The sequence below is a fragment of the Scyliorhinus canicula genome, chromosome 28 (assembly GCF_902713615.1).
Source record: "Scyliorhinus canicula chromosome 28, sScyCan1.1, whole genome shotgun sequence".
Lineage (NCBI taxonomy): Eukaryota > Metazoa > Chordata > Chondrichthyes > Carcharhiniformes > Scyliorhinidae > Scyliorhinus > Scyliorhinus canicula.
Window position 1 is genome coordinate 8,306,870 of NC_052173.1, and position 21,692 is coordinate 8,328,561.

At 44.4% G+C, this 21,692-nt stretch overlaps 1 protein-coding gene across 1 annotated transcript in view; it reads left to right on the forward strand.

Moving 5' to 3' along the window:
* Positions 1-3,976: 3,976 nt before the first annotated feature.
* The window catches only part of tmem106c (transmembrane protein 106C), a 33,306-nt gene continuing 15,590 nt past the window's right edge, over positions 3,977-21,692 (forward strand). The window contains exons 1-3 of the mRNA XM_038786462.1: positions 3,977-4,202; positions 19,191-19,254; positions 20,953-21,112. Of these exons, the coding sequence (XP_038642390.1) occupies positions 3,992-4,202; positions 19,191-19,254; positions 20,953-21,112 (435 nt within the window). The 5' untranslated portion in view covers positions 3,977-3,991. The remainder of the gene's footprint in view (positions 4,203-19,190; positions 19,255-20,952; positions 21,113-21,692) is intronic.

Here is a 21,692-nt window from a genome sequence, read left to right on the forward strand (position 1 = left end):
CCACCTCTCCGGTGGTCGATAAGGATCAGACGCCAGCCCCAGAGACTGGACTTATGAACATTGTTTTGTTTGCTATGTTCTGTTTTCTCACATTAGACAGCTGTAAATACATTCACATATGCCGCTGTTTGTAAATATGTTAATATATGCCACCACATGTAAGTATGTTCCCATGTGCCAACAAAACATAAAACAAGAAAAAGGGAGATGTCATGATATGCAGACATGCAGATAATGATATAGACAGGCAGCTAATGAACACAGAGAACAGGACATGACCAATGAGCAGGCAGGACACTCAGGGGTGGTATCTCACTATAAAAGGCACGAGGCATTCACACTCCGCCTCTTTCCACTGATGAACATCTACAGAGTGAGTCAGGGTGTATATACAGTATCACACCTCCAGCACGTGGCTAAGAGCTAGTCTGGTTCAGTCAGAATAACCACACTTAGGTTAGCAGTGTCAAACTCACTGAGAACTGTGCTAACTGTGCTACTGGTTCAATAAATCAGATTGAACTAACTTCAAAGTCTGGAGTATCTTTTGGTTAAAGCTGCATCCAGTTGCAACCTGTGTTATCCCAGAGTACATAACACATCACTGGAGCGGTTCTCCCATATGGAGCTCAAGTGTTCGCGTCGTCATGAACGCCGTCGCGTTTCATGACGGCGCGAACCGGGTCCGGGGACAACCGATTCTGGTCTCCACAGGGGGCCAGCACGGCACAGCGGTTCACACCGCTCCAGCCTCCATTCGCGGCGCCAAATGGGCGCCGCACCAACCTGCGCATGCGCGGGGGACTTCTTTAGCGTGCTGGCCCCGGCTCAACATGGGGTCGGTGTTCAGGGGCTGGCCATGGCAGGACGTAGGCCCGGGGGAGGCCGGCCCGACCCCATCGGAGGCCCCCCTCCCCCCACAGGCTGCCCTTGACCATCCGCGCAGAGTTCCCGCCCGCAGCGACCAGGGATGAACGGCGCTGGTGGGACTCTGTCGTATTCGTGCGGCCGCTCGGCCCATCCAGACTGGAGAACAGTGGTCTGTGGCCATTCCCCGCACCTCGAAGAATCGCGCGCCGGTGTCGTGGCAATTCTCCGGCCCGGGGCTGGGAGAATCGCCCCATAGTTTCTGCACACTGTGTCTTTGCTCTCTCATAGTTCTCATAGAATTTACAGAGCAGAAGGAGGCCATTCGGCCCATCGAGTCTGCACCGGCTCTTGGAAAGAGCACCCTACCCAAGGTCAACACCTCCACCCTATCCCCATAACCCAGTAACCCCACCCAACACTAAGGGCAATTTATCATGGCCAATCCACCTAACCTGCACATCTTTGGACACTAAGGGACAATTTATCATGGCCAATCCACACCTAACCTGCACATCTTTGGACACTAAGGGCACTTTATCATGGCCAATCCACCTAACCTGCACATCTTTGGACACTAAGGGACAATTTAACATGGCCAATCTACCTAACCTCCACATCTTTGGACACTAAGGGACAATTTATCATGGCCAATCCACCTAACCTGTACATCTTTAAACACTAAGGGACAATTTAACATGGCTAGTCCACCTAACCTGTACATCTTTGGACACTAAGGGACAATTTAACATGGCCAATCCACCTAACCTGAACATCTTTGGACACTAAGGGACAATTTAACATGGCCAATCCACCTAACCTGCACATCTTTGGGCACTAAGGGACAATTTAACATGGCCAATCCACCTAACCTGTACATCTTTGGACACTAAGGGACAATTTATCATGGCCAATCCACCTAACCTGCACATCTTTGGACACTAAGGGACAATTTATCATGGCCAATCCACCTAACCTGTACATCTTTGGACACTAAGGGGCAATTTAACATGGCCAATCCACCTAACCTGTACATCTTTGGACACTGAGGGACAATTTAACATGGCCAATCCACCTAACCTGTACATCTTTGGACACTAAGGGACAATTTAACATGGCTAGTCCACCTAACCTGTACATCTTTGGACACTAAGGGACAATTTAACATGGCCAATCCACCTAACCTGAACATCTTTGGACACTAAGGGACAATTTAACATGGCCAATCCACCTAACCTGCACATCTTTGGGCACTAAGGGACAATTTATCATGGCCAATCCACCTAACCTGCACATCTTTGGACACTAAGGGACAATTTATCATGGCCAATCCACACCTAACCTGCACATCTTTGGACACTAAGGGCACTTTATCATGGCCAATCCACCTAACCTGCACATCTTTGGACACTAAGGGACAATTTAACATGGCCAATCTACCTAACCTCCACATCTTTGGACACTAAGGAACAATTTATCATGGCCAATCCACCTAACCTGTACATCTTTAAACACTAAGGGACAATTTAACATGGCCAGTCCACCTAACCTACACATCTTTGGACACTAAGGGACAATTTAGCATGGCCAATCCACCTAACCTGTACATCTTTGGACACTGAGGGACAATTTAACATGGCTAGTCCACCTAACCTGTACATCTTTGGACACTAAGGGACAATTTAACATGGCCAATCCACCTAACCTGAACATCTTTGGACACTAAGGGACAATTTAACATGGCCAATCCACCTAACCTGCACATCTTTGGGCACTAAGGGACAATTTAACATGGCCAATCCACCTAACCTGTACATCTTTGGACACTAAGGGACAATTTATCATGGCCAATCCACCTAACCTGCACATCTTTGGACACTAAGGGACAATTTATCATGGCCAATCCACCTAACCTGTACATCTTTGGACACTAAGGGGCAATTTAGCATGGCCAATCCACCTAACCTGTACATCTTTGGACACTGAGGGACAATTTAACATGGCCAATCCACCTAACCTGTACATCTTTGGACACTAAGGGACAATTTAACATGGCTAGTCCACCTAACCTGTACATCTTTGGACACTAAGGGACAATTTAACATGGCCAATCCACCTAACCTGAACATCTTTGGACACTAAGGGACAATTTAACATGGCCAATCCACCTAACCTGCACATCTTTGGGCACTAAGGGACAATTTAACATGGCCAATCCACCTAACCTGTACATCTTTGGACACTAAGGGACAATTTATCATGGCCAATCCACCTAACCTGCACATCTTTGGACACTAAAGGACAATTTAGCATGGCCAATCCACCTAACCTGCACATCTTTGGACACTAAGGGACAATTTAACATGGCCAATTCACCTAACCTGTACATCTTTGGACACTAAGGGACAATTTAACATGGCCAATCCACCTAACCTGAACATCTTTGGACACTAAGGGACAATTTAACATGGCCAATCCACCTAACCTGCACATCTTTGGGCACTAAGGGACAATTTAACATGGCCAATCCACCTAACCTGTACATCTTTGGACACTAAGGGACAATTTATCATGGCCAATCCACCTAACCTGCACATCTTTGGACACTAAAGGACAATTTAGCATGGCCAATCCACCTAACCTGCACATCTTTGGACACTAAGGGACAATTTAACATGGCCAATTCACCTAACCGGTACATCTTTGGACACTAAGGGACAATTTATCATGGCCAATCCACCTAACCTGTACATCTTTGGACACTAAGGGACAATTTATCATGGCCAATCCACCTAACCTGCACATCTTTGGACACTAAGGGACAATTTATCATGGCCAATCCACCTAACCTGTACATCTTTGGACACTAAGGGACAATTTATCATGGCCAATCCACCTAACCTGTACATCTTTGGACACTAAGGGACAATTTAACATGGCCAATCCACCTAACCTGTACATCTTTGGACACTAAGGGACAATTTAAGATGGACAACGAATGTCACGTGAAAATACGCGCACGCGCAGCTTTCCCCGCCCAGTCACGGGCGGACGGGGGCGCGCACGCACACGCAGGCGTGATATAAAGAGCGCGCCCGTGCGACCGGGACGCGCGCACGCAGTGATGGGTTCGCAGTTGTCGGCTCGAGCCGCCGCGGCGGGAGGAGGAGGCCGCCGGGGGAAGGAGCGGCTGTTGGACACCGGCAGCTCGGAAGATTTACTGGGAGACCCTGATGACAGACAGGAGGACATCGCGCGCTTCCCGTATGTCGAGTTTACCGGCAGGGACAGCGTCACCTGCCCCACCTGCCAAGGCACCGGCCGCATCCCGAAAGGTAACGTTGGGCTCGGGGCGGGGTGACCTTGTGACCCGGTGACTGAAGAGCTGAGGGTAAACCTTCCAAAAGAAAGCTGTCAGTCTGACCTAGTTACCGTCTCCTTTCTCACTAGCTGACACTGAATGCTGCACCTCATGCACACGCTATCATTGGGATATTAAACGGGACGTTTTGGACCTGACCCTCTTCTATTTTCAGACACCACTGACATGTTTTAAAGTCCGCAGCACCGCTGGCCACATTCATGCTTAACTTCTTTTCCAGCAACCCCACGTTCAGCCAACAGGTGTATTGTGTTTTGAATCTTTCCTTGCCTTTGCACCCCTCCTCATTCAAATTCCTCCCCAAGTACATCTCATGTCTTCACTGCTTTCCTCCCTCAGCTTCTGCACTCAACTTCTCATGCTTTTTGCTTCTTTGTTTCCATTTCAATTCATTATGCCCACTCAAGTTCACTCCTTTTATCCTGGGGGATCACTTTTTTTTGTGCTCTTGCTCTCCACAAAGCTCCCCAACCCATTCATGGCCACCCCTTGATCTTGTGGGCTTGCTCGTTCCATCTTGGTCGCAGCTAACAGCCTCCTCTTTCCTGGGAACTAGTTCCCAGTTCAAAACCAACTTTCCAGCCTTGCCACAACTTTCTACAGCTACTGATTTACTCTGCTGCACTATTGCCCCCACCTTTGCCTGAGTCCAAAGTAATCCTGTTACTTTCTCATGCCCCTGGCTGTTTCCCCTTGTATGGTCCTCATCTTCAGCCCCAATGGATGTAGACTGCTATGACCAGTAATTTAACATCTACCACTAGATCTAGCTGGACCACACAACACTTGGGTCTGGCTCTTGTCTGCTGAAACTGCTTGCCAGGATCATTCTGGAATGCAACAATAACCTGTGTCTACTTGTTGTCCTTAAACATTTCAACTCCTCTCAACAAGTGCAAGCAGCTCACTGACTCTAGCTGCCCCTGTCCCTCCCTTCCACTAGCCAGCCTGGCTAAACTGGTCTGAAACTCTGCCCTGCACCCATCTTTCTCTAGTTTCTCTCCTATCCCTTTTACGTCACCTTGTGCATGCAGCTCACTTAGAACATAAAACATAGAACATACAGTGCAGAAGGAGGCCATTCGGCCCATTGAGTCTGCACTGACCCATTTAAGCCCTCCCTTCCACTCTATCCCTGTAACCCAATAATCCCCCCTCACCTTTTTGGTCACTAAGGGCAATTTATCATGGCCAATCCACCTACCCTGCACATCTCTGGACTGTCTTGCTCCCTCAATCCTATTCCCACTCAACTGTTGCTCCCCCAACTTCTCCCCCTGGCTCCCATGTTGGCAATATTGTCAGTGATTCTCTCTGTTGCCCCTCTTTTTGCTCTCTCTCTCCAAACCTTCTTGCACTCTCCATGCAAACTTGACTGTCCCATCAAGTCCTCGAATGTGCTGTCATGTCCCAAATCTATTCCCATCATCCCTGGAGCTCCCAATGTTAATTCCTCTAATCAGGTTTCCACCCCTGTGCAGTATTGAAACTGCTGTTACCAAAGTCACAAACACATCCTTTGTGACAAAAGGTAAACTACCCCTTGACCTTGTCTGCAGCCTTTGATGCAGTTGACCCCACAAAAGATCCCCTTTGTGTTGGTATTGAGGTGTGGGTACCCAGTCTCCACTGCAAAATTTAGTGCTTGTGCTGTCTGATTTTGTACAACTGTATTGTTTACTGTTTTAATAAACAAAATATACCCCCCCAGTATGTTGGTATAGAGGCGAGCGTACCTGGTTTCTCCAGTGCAAAATTTAGTGCTTGTACTGTTTTGCTTTGTACAACTGTAATGTTTACTGTTTCAATAAACACAAATCCTCTTCAGCTCTGCTGTTGCTCAGCTGGGTTAAAGAGCTCTCCCCTAGTTCCATTCTTCCCTATCTTATATAATCCTATCCAGAGTGTTACTTGTAATGGCTTTTCTTTCTGCCCCACCCGCTCCATTTCCTCTGGTGTCTCCTCTTCTCACCATATGCTGTTCCATGACATCATTGGAAAGTGCATTGCTGGTTTTCTAATCGGTGATGCCTAGCTGTCCAACTCCCATCATTACTTTTGCTCTACTTTTATTACAGTCAGTTTGCTTATCTAAATAAAAATAATATCCAAATTACCTAACGGCATGTCCATCCCCCACTCTGGCAACAGTCTGAGTCTAAACCAACAGAGAATTGTATTTGATCCTGGGTTGAGTTTCTGACCATGGTCGTCCCATCACTAAGACTGCCTATTTCCAACAGTGTGTCGCTTGATTTTTGCCAGTCTCAGCTCATCTACTGAAACTCTTGCCTCTAGTCTTATGGCTGGTCTCGTTCTAACTTTCATAAACTTAAATAACCTGCCTGTGCCTTGACCCTCTCTGTTCACCCCGTGCTCACTGACCTACATCGACTCCTGTGGAATGTTTATGCAAATAGAATTGTGAGCACGTGGCAACTTTCTCAACCTGACAATAAATACCTCCAACACGCCATGTAGCTTGCAAGTAATATGTTGGTTTCCTGTTTCTGACTTCAGTTGTTCAGTGCACTATTTATTTAAATTTTGTTTTGTGCAGGGCAACAATTAAAACTCCATGTAGTCAAGTAACATGCTAAGAGGGTGGTTTCGGCACATAACGATAGTGCTTTTTATAAATTCATAAGTGTCCCCAGGTACTTTCTAATTGTGGACAATTTGACACTGCCTGACAAGGAGATGAAAACAAATACTACAGATGCTAGAGATCTGAAATTAAAAACAATGTGCTGGACAAATTCGGCATCATGACTGACTCTTCTTCTTTACATTTTCTTAACAAAGAAAGCTCTTTTTTTTTAATGGTGACTGCATGCACAAATGTAAAAGCCCTGCTGTGTCTCGCAAACACCCTCACTGTTGCCCTGCTGGTAAATGGAAATGTCAGTTGTTTTACTTTTACCATCTGGTTTTCTGACTAAGCAGACCTGCAAAATGTTTGGGGCTTTTTCAAACTGTAATGCATCACTTCAAAAACAATTGCAAAGTTTCTGCTCACTGTTCTGTAGCATGTCTTTAAGACATAGGTTCTTGATTAATAAGGGGATCAGGGGTTATGGGGCGAAGGCAGGAGAATGGGGATGAGAAAATATCAACCATGATTGAAGGGACGAGCCGACTCTGCTCCTATGTCTTAATGGTCTTATGGTGCCCTGTGGTATAAAACCGGATGCAGGTTACATGGTGAGAAATAGATCAGCATTGGGAAGTGATTATCTAGTTAATTTAAACAGCAGCTTGTAGGCAGAGGCAGCAAATCCAGGGATCATCAAACTGGGCATGGGGAAAGACTTGCAAAGAGGTGCCCATAAACTGGGCTTCTTGCCATATAATCTGTTTATCAATACTAGAATAAATTGATGCAAGAGCAGCTCTTCTATCTGGTTGCAATGTTTAGTCCTATTTCCAAAGCTGTACAACGCTGTACATGTGGGATTTTGTTTCTGTTCGAATGATTAACACAAAAGGTTATATTGATCTTGGTTGCTTGTTTTTTAATGTCTGGTGGAAAAATAGTTTTTTTTTGTAAGAGGCTTGGCTGTTGCAACTTGTACTATTTAAGGAAAGTAATAAGTCTTGCAACACCAGTTAAAGTCCTGATAAGCAGTTGTGCTCTGAAAGTGAGTGACTCCAAACAAACCTGTTGGACTTTGACCTGCTGTTGTAAGACTTCTTACTGTGCTCACCCCAGTCCAATGCTGGCATCTCCACGTCATATTTAAGGCAAAGATTGTGTCTTTGTGGAGTCATGTGTTTGTTCAGCAATTTGAATTGCAGTCTGATTCAGACTTTGTACACCATTTGTTTCTGAGTCATAAGTTAGAAGGAAGTGTTTACCCTTAACTGGCAAAATAGTTCCATCAAATGAAATAGTCCCTTCCAGCTTTTTAAAAATGCTTCGGTGCTGCACTGAGGACATTTGAAGGAAACAAAACATGAAATGAGAACCTGTTACTTGCCAATACAAACCATGTATGGTGCATGCTGTCATGGAATCTTTGTCCATCTCCCCTCACCCATAACTTTTTCTATGTTGGATTATTTGGGAAAGGGATATGATTTGCCTCTATCTTCCCTGAACCACCATTCTAACCCAACAAAAGAAATGAATGTTGTGAAAACTATAAACTGACATCCGGCTCTTGTTGAGCTACTCAACTGTTATGCAATGAATTTGTTTCCTAGTGTTTCCTGTGCTCTGGTTGATGAGATTGTGGTGTGTCTGTTTTCCCAAGTGCTGTTGTTCACAGTCCAAGTCAAAAATCGTTTTGTCATTCTTTTTGTTTTTGTCCCTGTATTTCATATTCCCTCCGGTTTGAAGGCTGGAAAGAAGTGTGTGCTACGTGCCCTGCCTGATCATTACAAACTGCTTTTTATGCTTCTCTGGCCAGACAAATAAATGCTTCTTGTTCAAGGCCACTCTGCAGGGCAAAGACTACCTTTTTTCCCCTCTGTACAAGCAACCACCGTCTCAACTTCTCTGCTGACCCTGCAGCCCCATTTTTTTTTAAGTTCATGAATTTTAAGATTTGCCATCTGTACAACTATTCCCCTATGCCTCCTTGCAAGTACTCCACCCATTTCTAATCCTTAGTGTTCTGCTTGATGTCGGTGGGGGAGGGGAAGAAAACTACCTTGATTTTAGATTTGTAGTAAACCACCCCTTGTGTGTAACCAATGACTCTGTTATCACAAGGTGGGAGTGACTCACTTATCACCAGGTCTGACTTGACTGCTAAGTACCTTGTTTTGTATTCTGCAGTCAAAAGTTCATTCTGAATGGCAAATGTATAGTACTTGTGCCTTGGCGCAACCCATGACTGACTGACTACAGGTACCTCAGCCTCTCAAAACCCTCTACCTTTCAAATGTGAGGTGTTCACTCTTCATTTCTTCAAAAGACTGTTTTCTATGCATTTCCCTTGCTGTAATTCAGGATTACCACTTAAATTTCTTCCTACTTTCTCCCCTGTGCCCCTTCAACTCCTCTCGTGCCTCCTTCTCTCATTTCTCTGTACCCTTGCTCATTTTGACTACTGCATTCCCTTTCCTGGACCCTAAGCAAGCCATCAATTCATTTTTCCTTTCCTCTATTGGTTACTGACCCAACCATCCCTCACGTACTGCTCAGATGGTCCTCCAGTGTTGCAGCTTTACAACTCCATACACTTTCCTTGCAAGCCACCTGGTGAAGAAGCATAGGCAAAACTAATACAGTAACACCTAAAAAGGGGTCCTGCACTCTGGAATTGTAACAAATACAACTGGCGTAGAGTTGAAATGAGTATGGCCTCTTGTCCAACCAAATAAGAGTAGATTATATGACTCTGGTATAAGGAATAAACTGTAAATTAGAAGTACAAATTCAGTTTTAAAACCATTACTACAAATTCAGTTTTAAAACCATTACTACAAATTCAGTTTTAAAACCATTACCAAGACACTTCTATGGGTATGTCAAATGAGGTCTTGAGGAGGACTGAGAAATTGGCAGTGATCAATATTGATTGAAGGCTGGGCAGCATGGTGGTGCAGTGGTTAGCACTGCAGTCTCACGGTGTTCAGGTCCCAGGTTCGATCCTGGCTCTGGGTCATTGTCTGTGTGGAGTTTGCACATTCTCTCCATGTTTGTGTGGGTTTCGCCCCCACAATCCAAAGAAGTGGCAGATGGAGTTTAACCCTGACAAGTGTGAGGTTGGCCATTTTGGAAGGACAAATATGAATGTGGAATACAGGGTTAACGGTAGGATTCTTAGCAATGTAGAGGAGCAGAGTGATCTTGGGGTTTATATTCCTAGATCTTTGACAGTTGCCACTCAAGTGGATAGAGCTGTGAAGAAGGCCTATCGTGTGCTAGCGTTCATTAACTGAGGGATTGAATTTGAGAGCAGTGAGGTGGTGATGCAGCTGTACAAAACCTTAGTAAGGCCACATTTGGAGTACTGTGTGCAGTTCTGGTCACCTCCTTTTTAGGAAGGATGTGGAAGCTTTGGAAAAGGTGCAAAAGAGATTTACCAGTATGTTGCCTGGAATGGAGAGTAGGTCTTGCGAGGAAAGGTTGAGGGTGCTAGGCCTTTTCTCAGTAGAACGGAGAAGGTTGAGGGGCGACTTGATAGAGGTTAAGATGATCAGGGGAATAGATAGAGTAGACAGTCAGACTTTTTCCCTGGGTGGAACAAACTATTACAAGGGGACATAAATTTAAGGTGAATGGTGGAAGATGTAGGGGGGATGTCAGAGGTAGGTTCTTTACCCAGAGAATAGTGGGGGCGTGGAATGCACTGCCTGTGGAAGTAGTTGAATCGGAAACGTTGGGGACCTTCAAGTGGCTATTGGATAGGTACATGGATTATGGTAGAATAATGGAGTGTAGATTAATTTGTTCTTAAGGACAGCACGATAGCATTGTGATTAGCACAATTGCTTCACAGCTCCAGGGTCCCAGGTTCGATTCTGGCTTGGGTCACTGTCTGTGTGGAGTCTGCACATCCTCCCCGTGTGTTCGTGGGTTTCCTCCGGGTGCTCCAGTTTCCTCCCACAGTCCAAAGATGTGCAGGTTGGGTGGATTGGCCATGATAAATTGCCCTTAGTGTCCCAAATTCTATGATTAACAGAGGACAAAAGTTCGGCACAACATCGTGGGCTGAAGGGCCTGTTCTGTGCTGTATTTCTCTATGATTCTATGTGCAGGGTAGATGGATTGGCCACGCTAAATTGTCCCTTAATTGGAAAAAATGAATTGGGTACTCTAAATTTATTTTTTTAAATATTGATGAAGGGTACTTGGGAAGGTTGAGGAAATGAACAGAAAGACGGGGGCTGGTTTAGCTCACTTGGCTAAATCGCTGGCTTTTAAAGCAGGCCAGCAGCATGGTTCGATTCCCGTACCAGCCTCTCTGGACAGGTGCCGGAATGTGGCGACTAGGGGCTTTTCACAGTAACTTCATTGAAGCCTGCTCGTGTCAATAAGTGATTTTCATTTTCATTTCATTTCATGATGGGTAGTTAGGCCAAGTTAGGAGTAAAATCTTGCTACAGTAGAATACGGTTTAGGTTAGTGGACTTTAAACATCTCTGGCTTAGGCTGGAGAAAATGGGTAACGGTCTAATTGCCTGTAACTGGGATTTTGCAAAGCCTGAAGAGGGGGATGGGCAGCCACTATATATATATATGTATGTGAAACTTGATACCTGAATGTATATGAAATGAGATGCTTTGTCCCTTTTGTCCTCACTCACACTGGAAATTTCAAGAGACATGTAGTCTCCTGCCTTTTTATCAGAGTGAGTGGAGCTTGCAAGCTGTTTGAAATAAACGATAATTGATACCTAAAAATCCGACTAGTTCACTGAGACCAGACTTGGGGCTAAAAGAACTCAATCGTCAAGGTGATATTGTAAGATTAGGCAGATAGTAGAAACACTGGCTAGAATTGAGCAACAGAAAAATATGCAAGACTAGGCATTGTCTACAAATCTCCTGATAGCAGTGAGGTGTATAAATATGGAGGTTGAAGCAACGCCCTTATTTGTTGTTGGCAAAATCAAAACTAATAGGATTTGCACTTTTCTAGATGGGAGGTCTTGGTGTTTTGTACCTGAATCTTTTGAAGATGGTATGACCAGTTAACAAAGCCATTTATGTAGCCAGGATGTTATGCTCCACCTATATAAAGCACTAATTTGACACTAGCAGTATTGTATCCAATTGTGCACACCACATTTGGACATGGAAGGGCACAATCTGCCCCAATGGGGCAAGTCCTGTAGCACGAGATTAGCTGGGCCTGCTATCTAACACTGGGGAAACTCTGATTTGAGGCCACACTTGGCCCTGTTATTCCTCAGTGCAGTGAGAGATCGGTGCACCATTTTAAAATGGCATCCCAACCTCTGAGCCTTTAAGCCCCAGCTATGGGGGTGTGTGGGGGGGGGGTGGGGCAGGGCACCCACTAGCCTGATTGCTGCACAGAATGCCAGTCTGGCACTCGGCTGACTGTGCCACCTGGGCACCAGCACTGCCTGGGAGCCCTGGTCTGGTCCCTGTGAGACCAGCACTGAATGACATTTGCCTGAGGTCTCCCAAGATGCTGGATTTAGATCCCACGCCTTGGTTAGATCTCAGGACCGCACATTATTGAGACTAGCTGTCTCACTCTAATAGCAGATTTTCCAGAAAATGGTCCTGCCCACAATGGGTCAGATTCACATTGTGACGTCTTGTGCGATTGCATTAGATCTTGTGCAGTGTGTGAGCTGGGTAGGTCCCTGAAGTGGGATCTACTGGTCATGTTGTGCTGTGCTGCTTTTTGGGTGCAGTGCAACACAACCAGTAGATGCTGCCCAGAGTCTTTGGAAAAGGTACAATGAGATTTTCTTGTACTTTATTGCATGGTTAGACTAGTGAAGCTGGGCTGCTTTTCCTTGTAGTAGAAAAGGCTATGGACTAGGTTATTAATTTTGAAATAACAAAAGGGTCTAGTTCCAGTAGCTGGGATTGTGAACCTGGGGACATTGGCCAAAAGTCCAGGATAATCGTAGAGCACTTTGGGGAGTAGTTAGTATATTTCACTGCTTGGTAAGTTAGTGGCATTGAAAAGGAATTTGATGATTTGCAGGGCGTTTTAGGTAGGGAGAGATTGGATGGTGCTGGGACTGGCTTAACTGGTGAGCCAGCCCAGGCAGTGTGCTGACCAACAGCAGCATGAGCCACATCTAACAGTGAGGGAACTGCTACATGTGACCAGTGTGAATTTGATGTAGGGTTTGAGGGTGTTGCACCTCAAACTTGCTCAACTAGCATTATGGACAAAACTCTATCTTGCAACAACAATCATCTTTTACTGTACCTTGCCATGTTACCCTGGTATCAAAAGCTCTGTTGGGACATCATATCAAAACTCTTCTACGAAAGGCCCAATGGCTTGGACCTAAATACCACCTGTTCAGAGGTGAGTTGATCACCACTGTCCCCTTGGGTGACTTTTTTCCATGGCTAACTTAAACCTTGTGATATACTCCAAATGGTGACTCCCACTTTATTTCCCAGATCCACAATGTCTCCCTTATTTGTCTGGAAGCGTGTTGATCAAGAAATGGCTCCTGAGCCTTCAGAAACTCTGCCCTTTTTATGCCAGTCCACATTTGAAGTCCCCTAATGAGAGCTACTCATCATTCCTGCACATTTGTTTCCCCACAAGGTGAAAACAGACTGAGGTATGAGTCAGAAATTGACCGAAGTAAACTGGGGAGAACTATTCACTGATAGAATGGGGTGGTGTAAAGTATTTAGCACTGTTCCAAGTCCTGTGCATACAAAAACTCCAGCTCTCACTTTCTGTTAATATAATTAGACAAGTAATGTTATTGTACAAAAGCAAAGAACAATTTGTGATGCTCTGAAAAGACAGAGGCAGGCCATATTGTAATGAAAATCAGGAAATGGCAGTGATTTTTCTGAAGGTCAGTATCTTGTCATCGCTATTCCTCTCACTTGCAGCAAATTTGGAGAGTCTACACATGTATGGTTCTACAAGGGAATTGGAAATGACTGTCAGTGACTCTGCACTTCTCCACAGGGTATTCATTCTATAGATGTCCCTGGGCTGTTGATATTATTGAGCTGACTAGAACTTGCCACTCCTGTGCTCTTGGTATCATTGAAAATCCTTTACACATTGTTAAATGAGGTGTGGCTTCGCATTAAATTAAATTAAATTAAATTAAATTAAATTAAATCCAATCCAATAGGATTTTTTGTCACGTAGGCAGTGCAGTGGGTAGCATGCTGCCTCACGGCACCAAGTTCCCAGTTTCAATCCTGGCTCTGCGTCACTGTCCGTGTGGAGTTTACACATTCTCCCTGTGTTTCTGTGCGTCTCATCCCCACAACCCAAAGATGTGCAGGGTAAGTGGATTGGTCACGCTAAATTGCCCCTTAATTGGGGGGTGTGGAAAATATTGGGTACTTCATTTATTGTCAATGTGTACTGAGGTACAGTGAAAAGTAGTGTTCTGTGTACAGTCCAGACAGATCGTTCCATGCATGAAAATACATAGATACATAGACACGGGCACTGAGTGAAGTGTACGGAGTGCAGTACTAATCAGCAGTAGAGAAGATGAGTGTGAAGATTCAGTCCATAAGCTGTAACAGACATGGTTGAGGGAGGGGCAGGACCAGCAGTTCAATATTCCAGGGTACAGAATTTTCAGGCGAGAGGATGCAAAAGAGGTGTCGCAATATTGATCAAGGAGTCCATTACTGCAGTAACGAATGGGTGGAAGTTAAAAACCTAAAGGGGGAAATTGCCTTTCTGGGGATGTGTTATAGGCCCCCAAACAGCCATGCAACAGAGCAGATATGTAGGCAAGTCTCAGAAATGTAAAAACAATAGGGTTATAATAATACGCATTTCAACTTCCTCAATATTAGTTGGGATAGTTGGTGTGAAAGGTTTTTGGGGGGGCGGGGGGGAAGAGAACACCACTCGCGTGGCAGAAGTAAATCCGGAGAGAATTTTGATTTGGCATGTAGAAAGTCCTTGGGAAGTGAAGCTGGGCAAGGTGTCAGTGAGGGAGCATTTTGATAGTTACCATAACTCTAACATTTAAGGTAGTTATAGAAAAGGACCAAGATGGACCAGATAAAGGTTCTGAATTGGGGGAAGGCCAATTTTAATAGGATAAGACTAGTTCTGGCAGTTGCCTAGGAGCAGCTACTTGTAGGAAAATGCACATCCGAGCAGTGGGAGCCATTCAAAAAGGAAATGGGAGTACAAAGTTCATGTTCCTGTAAAGGGTCAGATCAAAGGTCCAGAGAACTCTGGATGTTAAGGGAAATACAGGATTGGAGGCTTGCGGCAGATAGAGGGCTGGAAACAGTGGACTCATCAGAAGTATAGAAAATGCAGGGGTGGGGTCCTTTAACAAAAAGAGGAATCCCAAAGTGTTTGGAGTATATTAAAGGCAACAGAGTAATCCGGAAAAGAGTAGGGCCGAGGTTGGGTAGGGTTACTGGATTGCGGGGATGGGATGCAGGCATGTGCTTGAATAGTGTTCTCTTTCCAAGGCTGGTGCAGACTTGATGGGCCGAATGGCCTTCTTCAGCACTAATTCTATGATAAGAGAATCATTGGGCAGCGCAGTAGCATGGTGGTTAGCATCAATGCTTCACAGCTTCAGGGTCCCAGGTTCGATTCCCGGCTGGGTCACTGTCTGTGCGGAGTCTGCACGTTCTCCCCGTGTCTGCGTGAGTTTTCTCCGGGTGCTCCGGTTTCCTCCCACAGTCCAAAGATATGCGGGTTAGGTGGATTGGCCATGCTAAATTGCCCGTAGTGTCCTAAAAAATAAGGTTAATGGGGGTTGTTGGGTTACTGATATAGGGTGCATACGTGGGCTTGAGTAGGGTGGTCATTGCTCGGCACAACATGAAGGGCCTGTCCTGTGCTGTACTGTTCTAATTCTAATTCAGGAGTCTGGTAACAGCAGGGAAGAAGCTGTTTTTGAACCTGTTGGTACAGTGCGTATTCTCCCCACATGTTAAGTAGGTGAGGGAAATGTTAGCAGGAATGGACCATTCAGCACTTTAAACCTACTGCACCATTTGTAAGGTAATTTCTGATCTGTCCATGGCCCCTGCTCCAATTTCCTACCTGTAGACATAACCCTTGACTCCATTGTAAACTCTGCCTCGAATATGATACAGCCTCCACTGCACTGGTTAGTGAATGTCAAAGAAATTTCTCATGTTTGTCACAAGTTGGAGAAGCCCCAGTTCTAGATTTCTCTCCCCCACTCCCAAAGGGGCAACATCCTCTCTGTATCGACACTGTCAAAATCTCTCTAATCTTGGTTTTAGTAAATTCACCTCTCATTCTTCTAAACTGCATGAGTATAGGATCTTCTCTGTACCGCCTCTAATACAAATAACCTCCACTGGCACCCCAGACTTACAGTTGGCCAACCTGAAAATGATTCCTTCTGGCCAGTCCTCTGCCCATGCCACAAAAATGCCCAACCTTTTAAAAAAAAAAAAAAAAAAAAAAAAAAATTTATTTTTATTTTTTTATAGAGGTTAGTGGGTGCTTGGAACTCGCTGCCGGAGGAGGTGGTGGAAGCAGGAACTATAGTGACATTTAAGGGGCATCTTGACAAATGCATGAATAGGATGGGAATAGAGGGATATGGACATAGGAGGTGTAGAAGATTTTAGTTTAGACGGGCAGCATGGTCGGCACAGGCTTGGAGGGCCGAAGGGCCTGTTCCTGTGCTGTACTTTTCGTTAGTTCTTTGTACTATAAATATTCAAATTTTTTCTATTTCCCTTTTCCCCATTATGTATTCCTCAATCTCATCCCCTTGGACTAGCAATCAAAGTAATCTCTTGCTCTCTTTAATTTACACATTCTGTTTTCTCCCTGAAACTGCAGAGGGGTTTTGCTGTCGGCAGGACTGAAAGAACAGCTGGAAATTTCCAGTCTTGGTGTGTCTTGGTGTCTTTTTGTAAACTTCTGCAATCCTGATATTGGGTTTATAATACTGTCCAATTATCTTGGCTGTACTTCAGTTAGCTGAGGCTTCAAATCCCAGTTCAGGACTTGAATACAAAAATCACACTGCCACTCCAGTTCAGTACTCAGGTGGTCTGCTGTTGGATGGCACATTAAACTGGTCTATCATCCTGCTCAGTTGGATATAAAAGATATAAAACTGATTTTTTTTAAAGATAAAACTAGTTGGTTGAAGTGAAGGCCAGAAAACCTTGGTGTCATTTAATAATCCAATTGATCCTGCAGGTGAGGGAAGATGAGGTGTGCAGGGTGCTTGGGTCTGAGACAAATGCCTGTCCACCCTCAACAATGTTGATCTGTTTTTTTTTATCCCAGCCAGCTTGCTGTTAAACTGGTCTTGTGGTGTTCTGCTTTAATTGCTTTGGCATCTTAACGGCACACAGTATTTAAATCGCATGGTTGGCAGTTCTAACACTTGTGTTAAGGGAATCCCTATCCAATACTGAGTTTCTTTGCCAACTTTCCATAATGCAGCTGGTTTTGAGATGCTCACTACACATGCTAGCCAAACTCTGGCATAAATTTGGACCTTGTCCCCTTCCACTTCGTGCATAATATCCAAAAACCCCTGAAGTGAAATTGCAGCCTTCATGTGTTCAATATAAAGTAGAACTGGAAAATGGCAACTGCGTTGAGTCCTGTGAACTATATTGCTTTCATCAGGAGTATTTGTTTGAGTCCGTTCACCACATGGTGTCGTTATATAAGCTACAATTGGGTAAACTATTGCATCTACTCCTTCGGTCTCCAAGGCAAAACATACAACCAATTTTTTTCCTTTGCAGAAAACAGTGCAAGAATTCTGGATACACCTAGCTGGCCAGTGCAAAGCTCATGATTGTTTAAGTGAATAATATGTTGTGTAGCAACTGCAAGACAAAAAGCCAATGGTCATTAAACTCTCCTTTGTAGGGAGTGTAGTTATACAAATACTATTAATAATCTGGTAAAGAGGGTCCAAAGTTGCTTCAAGGCAGTCTACATTTGGTGTTCCTTTGTTTGCTAGGTCCCCAAACCAACTCCAGTCAAACAATTGTGTGCCGACTGGCAAATCCACTGAAGGTCTTCCTTTTTTATAGGGAGGTGGAAGGTTTAAAGACCAACGTATTCACCGTGGTCAATTGAGCTATTTCAAACCGAGCAGCCCTGCTGGGTACATTTCATGGAGTTGTTTTAACACTAATGCAATCGGAAAAGGAAATCTGTTCTTTCCTGCACACTGCTGACCACTGATGTTGACAGTAATTTGTCGCTTCTTCTTGACGCGCACCATCCATTTTCAATGGCTTGAAATGGTGGGTTGCAAGGAACAGTTCTAGTTGGTTTTGTTTTATTTATGCTAGATCTAATAATAAAGGGAGAAATGGGGCTTCAAGGGTGGGCAGCATGGTAGCACAGTGGTTAAAACCGTTGCTTCAGGGTCCCAGATTCAATTCCCAGCTTGGGTCATTCTGTGCGGAGTCTGCACGTTCTCCCCGTGTCTGTGTGGGTTTCCTCCCGGGTGCTCTGGTTTCCTACCACAGTCCAAAGATATACAGGTTAGGTCAGGGGTGGGCAAACTACGGCCCCAAAGGTCTTTATGCGGCCCACCAAGTCATTAAAAAAAAAAAAATTTTTTTAAGGTTAATGGGGGGGGGGGGGGCTGTTGGGTTACTTACTGGTATAGGGTGGATACGTTGACTTGAGTAGGGTGATCATTGCTCGGCACAACATCGAGGGCCAAAGGGCCTGTTCTGTGCTGTACTGTTCTATGTTCTATATGAGGCGCCCAGAATCATAACCGGGTGAAGTAATTATTTTACTTAATATACTATGCGGCCCTTTAAAATTGTGAATTTCTGAATGTGGCCCTTGCACGGAAAAGTTTGCCCACCCCTGGGTTAGGTGGATTGGCCATGATAAATTGCCCTTGGTGTCCAAAAAAGGTTGGTGGGGTAACTGGGTTACGGGAATAGGGTGGAGGGATGGGCTTGGTTCAGGTGCTCGTTCCAAGGGCTGGTGCAGACTTGATGGGCCGAATGGTCTCCTGACTAAATTCTATGAAGTGGAGAGATTACTAGGAAACTCAGTTCTGAATAGCCTCTGCATGTGATGAAATGCAAGGTAGAATCTTTGATCTTGTGGGTGACATTGGAATCTAGGCAAGTTATTAGCAATGGGAAAATCTACCTTTCTCCAATCCCAGACATTCCAGAATTCAAATCGTTTGTCACAGCATTTTTACTTCGCACACTGAACTATACATGCATGTCTGGGAGACAGTTGTGGGTAATTCTGCTGGCAATTCTTGGTTTGACCTCTTCCCAATAATTATTAAATTTGCTCTGTATTTTTCCCTTGTTTTGCAGGGCAGATAAATGAATTGGTGGCATTGATCCCATACAGTGACCAGAGGCTGCAACCTCAAAGAACGTAAGTCATTGGAGGGTGAAGAATAATTAATTACTTGGACCTGATACTAAACAGCTTGGAACCAATCTATGCTTCTGTTATTGTGATGCTTTTAATTTTATTAGCTCGTTCCAGTCGTGCCTGAACTGTAATGGTTAGCACTTGCACTTGCAGTTCAGAATGATGTCTGTAATTTTGAAGAGGCTTGGGCTTAATTTCTCCCATGTATCACCATCGCAATCCCAATTGTGCAGAAGGGAGGCCATCGAGTCTGCACTGACCCCAAAGAGCACCTTACCGAGACCCACTCCCCTGTCCTATTCCCATAATCCTATCTAACTCCATGAGGGGGCCAAAAAACATGGTCTCTCCACCTAACTTGCACATCTTTGGACATCTTTACTCTTGATTCCGATGATCATTCTCTTGACGGGTTGAGAGTACTACAAACTTCTCTCCTTGAAGCTTAGTATTTGCATGGTTCATCCCATGGTCATGTCTATGATCAGCTAGTGGGTATAAACAATGGTAGCATTCTAAACTTTACACTGTTTTGACTGAGCACTAGGGAGGCTATGGCTGAATAGGTAATTTTTGAGGCTGAGTTTAAAGGCAGGTCAAGGAAATGAAGGATGGTTCACAAAAAAAAAAAACTGAACTTGGCTGTGACTAGTAGAATAATGGTTGTGACGCTGTATTTCTGGATTTGGAGGAATGAAGAACTTGCAATGCAGTGGGATCAGAGGTTGAGTATTTTGGGGAAAGTGTCAGATGTTGAAATAAATAGTGTAAGCCAAGTGTTTAGTTGCACTAGAATGAAGTAACTGAATTGGGTGATCTGTTAGCATCAGGTTGGGAGGTCATTCTGATGAACCGCCTTGATAAGAAATAGGTTAAGGAACGGGAAGTATGTTGGTTGGCTGTATGAGGGATATGTTTGAGAAGGAGCTGTTCATGAAAGGGGCTTGTGAAGAGCAAGAGTTTTTGAGGTGCTAGCTTTGAGAAGGTGGTGTGGGGGGAAATTAGTGGTTGGGAAGAGATATGCAAAGAAGACATGGCAGTGGTAACTGAAGGAGATGCATGATCTGTGTGTCAATTGGTGCTAAAAGTTTGGCAACGTAGTTCATGGGAGGAGATCTTGAAATGGTGAGAACAGAGGCTGTGATACATTTTGAATGTCAAGTGAACAACTTGTATGAAGCTGTTTTGGTAGTTTCCATGTATGTTTAACCATCTGCCTGAGCTGTCTTTGAAATGTTTGAGTTTTCTGGGAAATATAAGGGCATTGTTTGTTTATATAGTCCCAGATGACCATAGGCTGTCTTCCCCTTTTGAGGGAGAGCTGATTGGTTTAACCAGAGGATCACCACACCTCTGAGGGGAAAGGTTAAGAAGGTGGGGCCTCCATGGATAGCCTCAGCTGGTACAGGAATTGAACCTGTTGTTGGTCTCAATAAGCAAAGACATGATGATTAGCCTTGCCTTCAAGGAATGAAATAACTTGGCTGCAGGAAGAGGCTAGTTTAAATGATGCTTTGTAGCTTCAAAACGGAATTTACCTTTTTTAAGCATCTCTTGTTCCACCTAAAAATTGAATATAATTTGTATAGCTGTTGTGAAATAAGTGGATTTAAATCCCCATTCTGGGGACTTTAGTTTTAGAGTATATGTAAAGGAAACCTTAACAGATTAAACCAAATGTCATCTTTTGTATTTCAGGAAATTGTATGTCTTCTTATCCATATTCCTGTGCCTGTTCATATCTGGATTGGTTGTCTTCTTCTTGTTCCCTCGGTCAGTGGTTGTGAACGATGATGGGATCAGAGTGGTTATAGTGAAGTTTGACCACAATAACTCCAGAGTCTTCATTGACATGACCGTAATGAACTTTTCTATAATATATTGAAACACCTTGTATTGTTTTTCAGGTTATTCCATTTTGAGCCATATTCCTACCCCTTGTATTGCCTTTTTATCTTTGATCTAATTTCCTCAATGATATAATTTGCACACTGTTATCTTCTGTTTGAGCCCTAAGTCAAGCTGCTGCATGATGTGCTTAAAACCGACCTCTTTGTAGTCTACTTTCAATGGTGTTCTACCAGTTTAACTCTTGCACGTTGCTTGTGTGGGGATGTATCTAATCTAGGGGCTGGTTTAGCACAGTGGGCTAAACAGCTGGCTTTTAATGCAGAACAAGGCCAGCAGCACGGGTTCAATTCCCATTCCGGCGCCTCCAAACAGATGCCGGAATGTGGCGACTAGGGGCTTTTCACAGTCACTTCATTGAAGCCTACTCATGACAATTATTTTATTATTATCTGGGTCTGTCTTTTTGTCAATATTTAGACTTGTAGAAAATGTTCCGGTTAATCTGGGATTCAATTTGAGTTGTCCAAAGAGTAAGGGGCAAAGCAATTGTACAAACCCTGATGGAGAAATAGGATGGGGTGGAAATC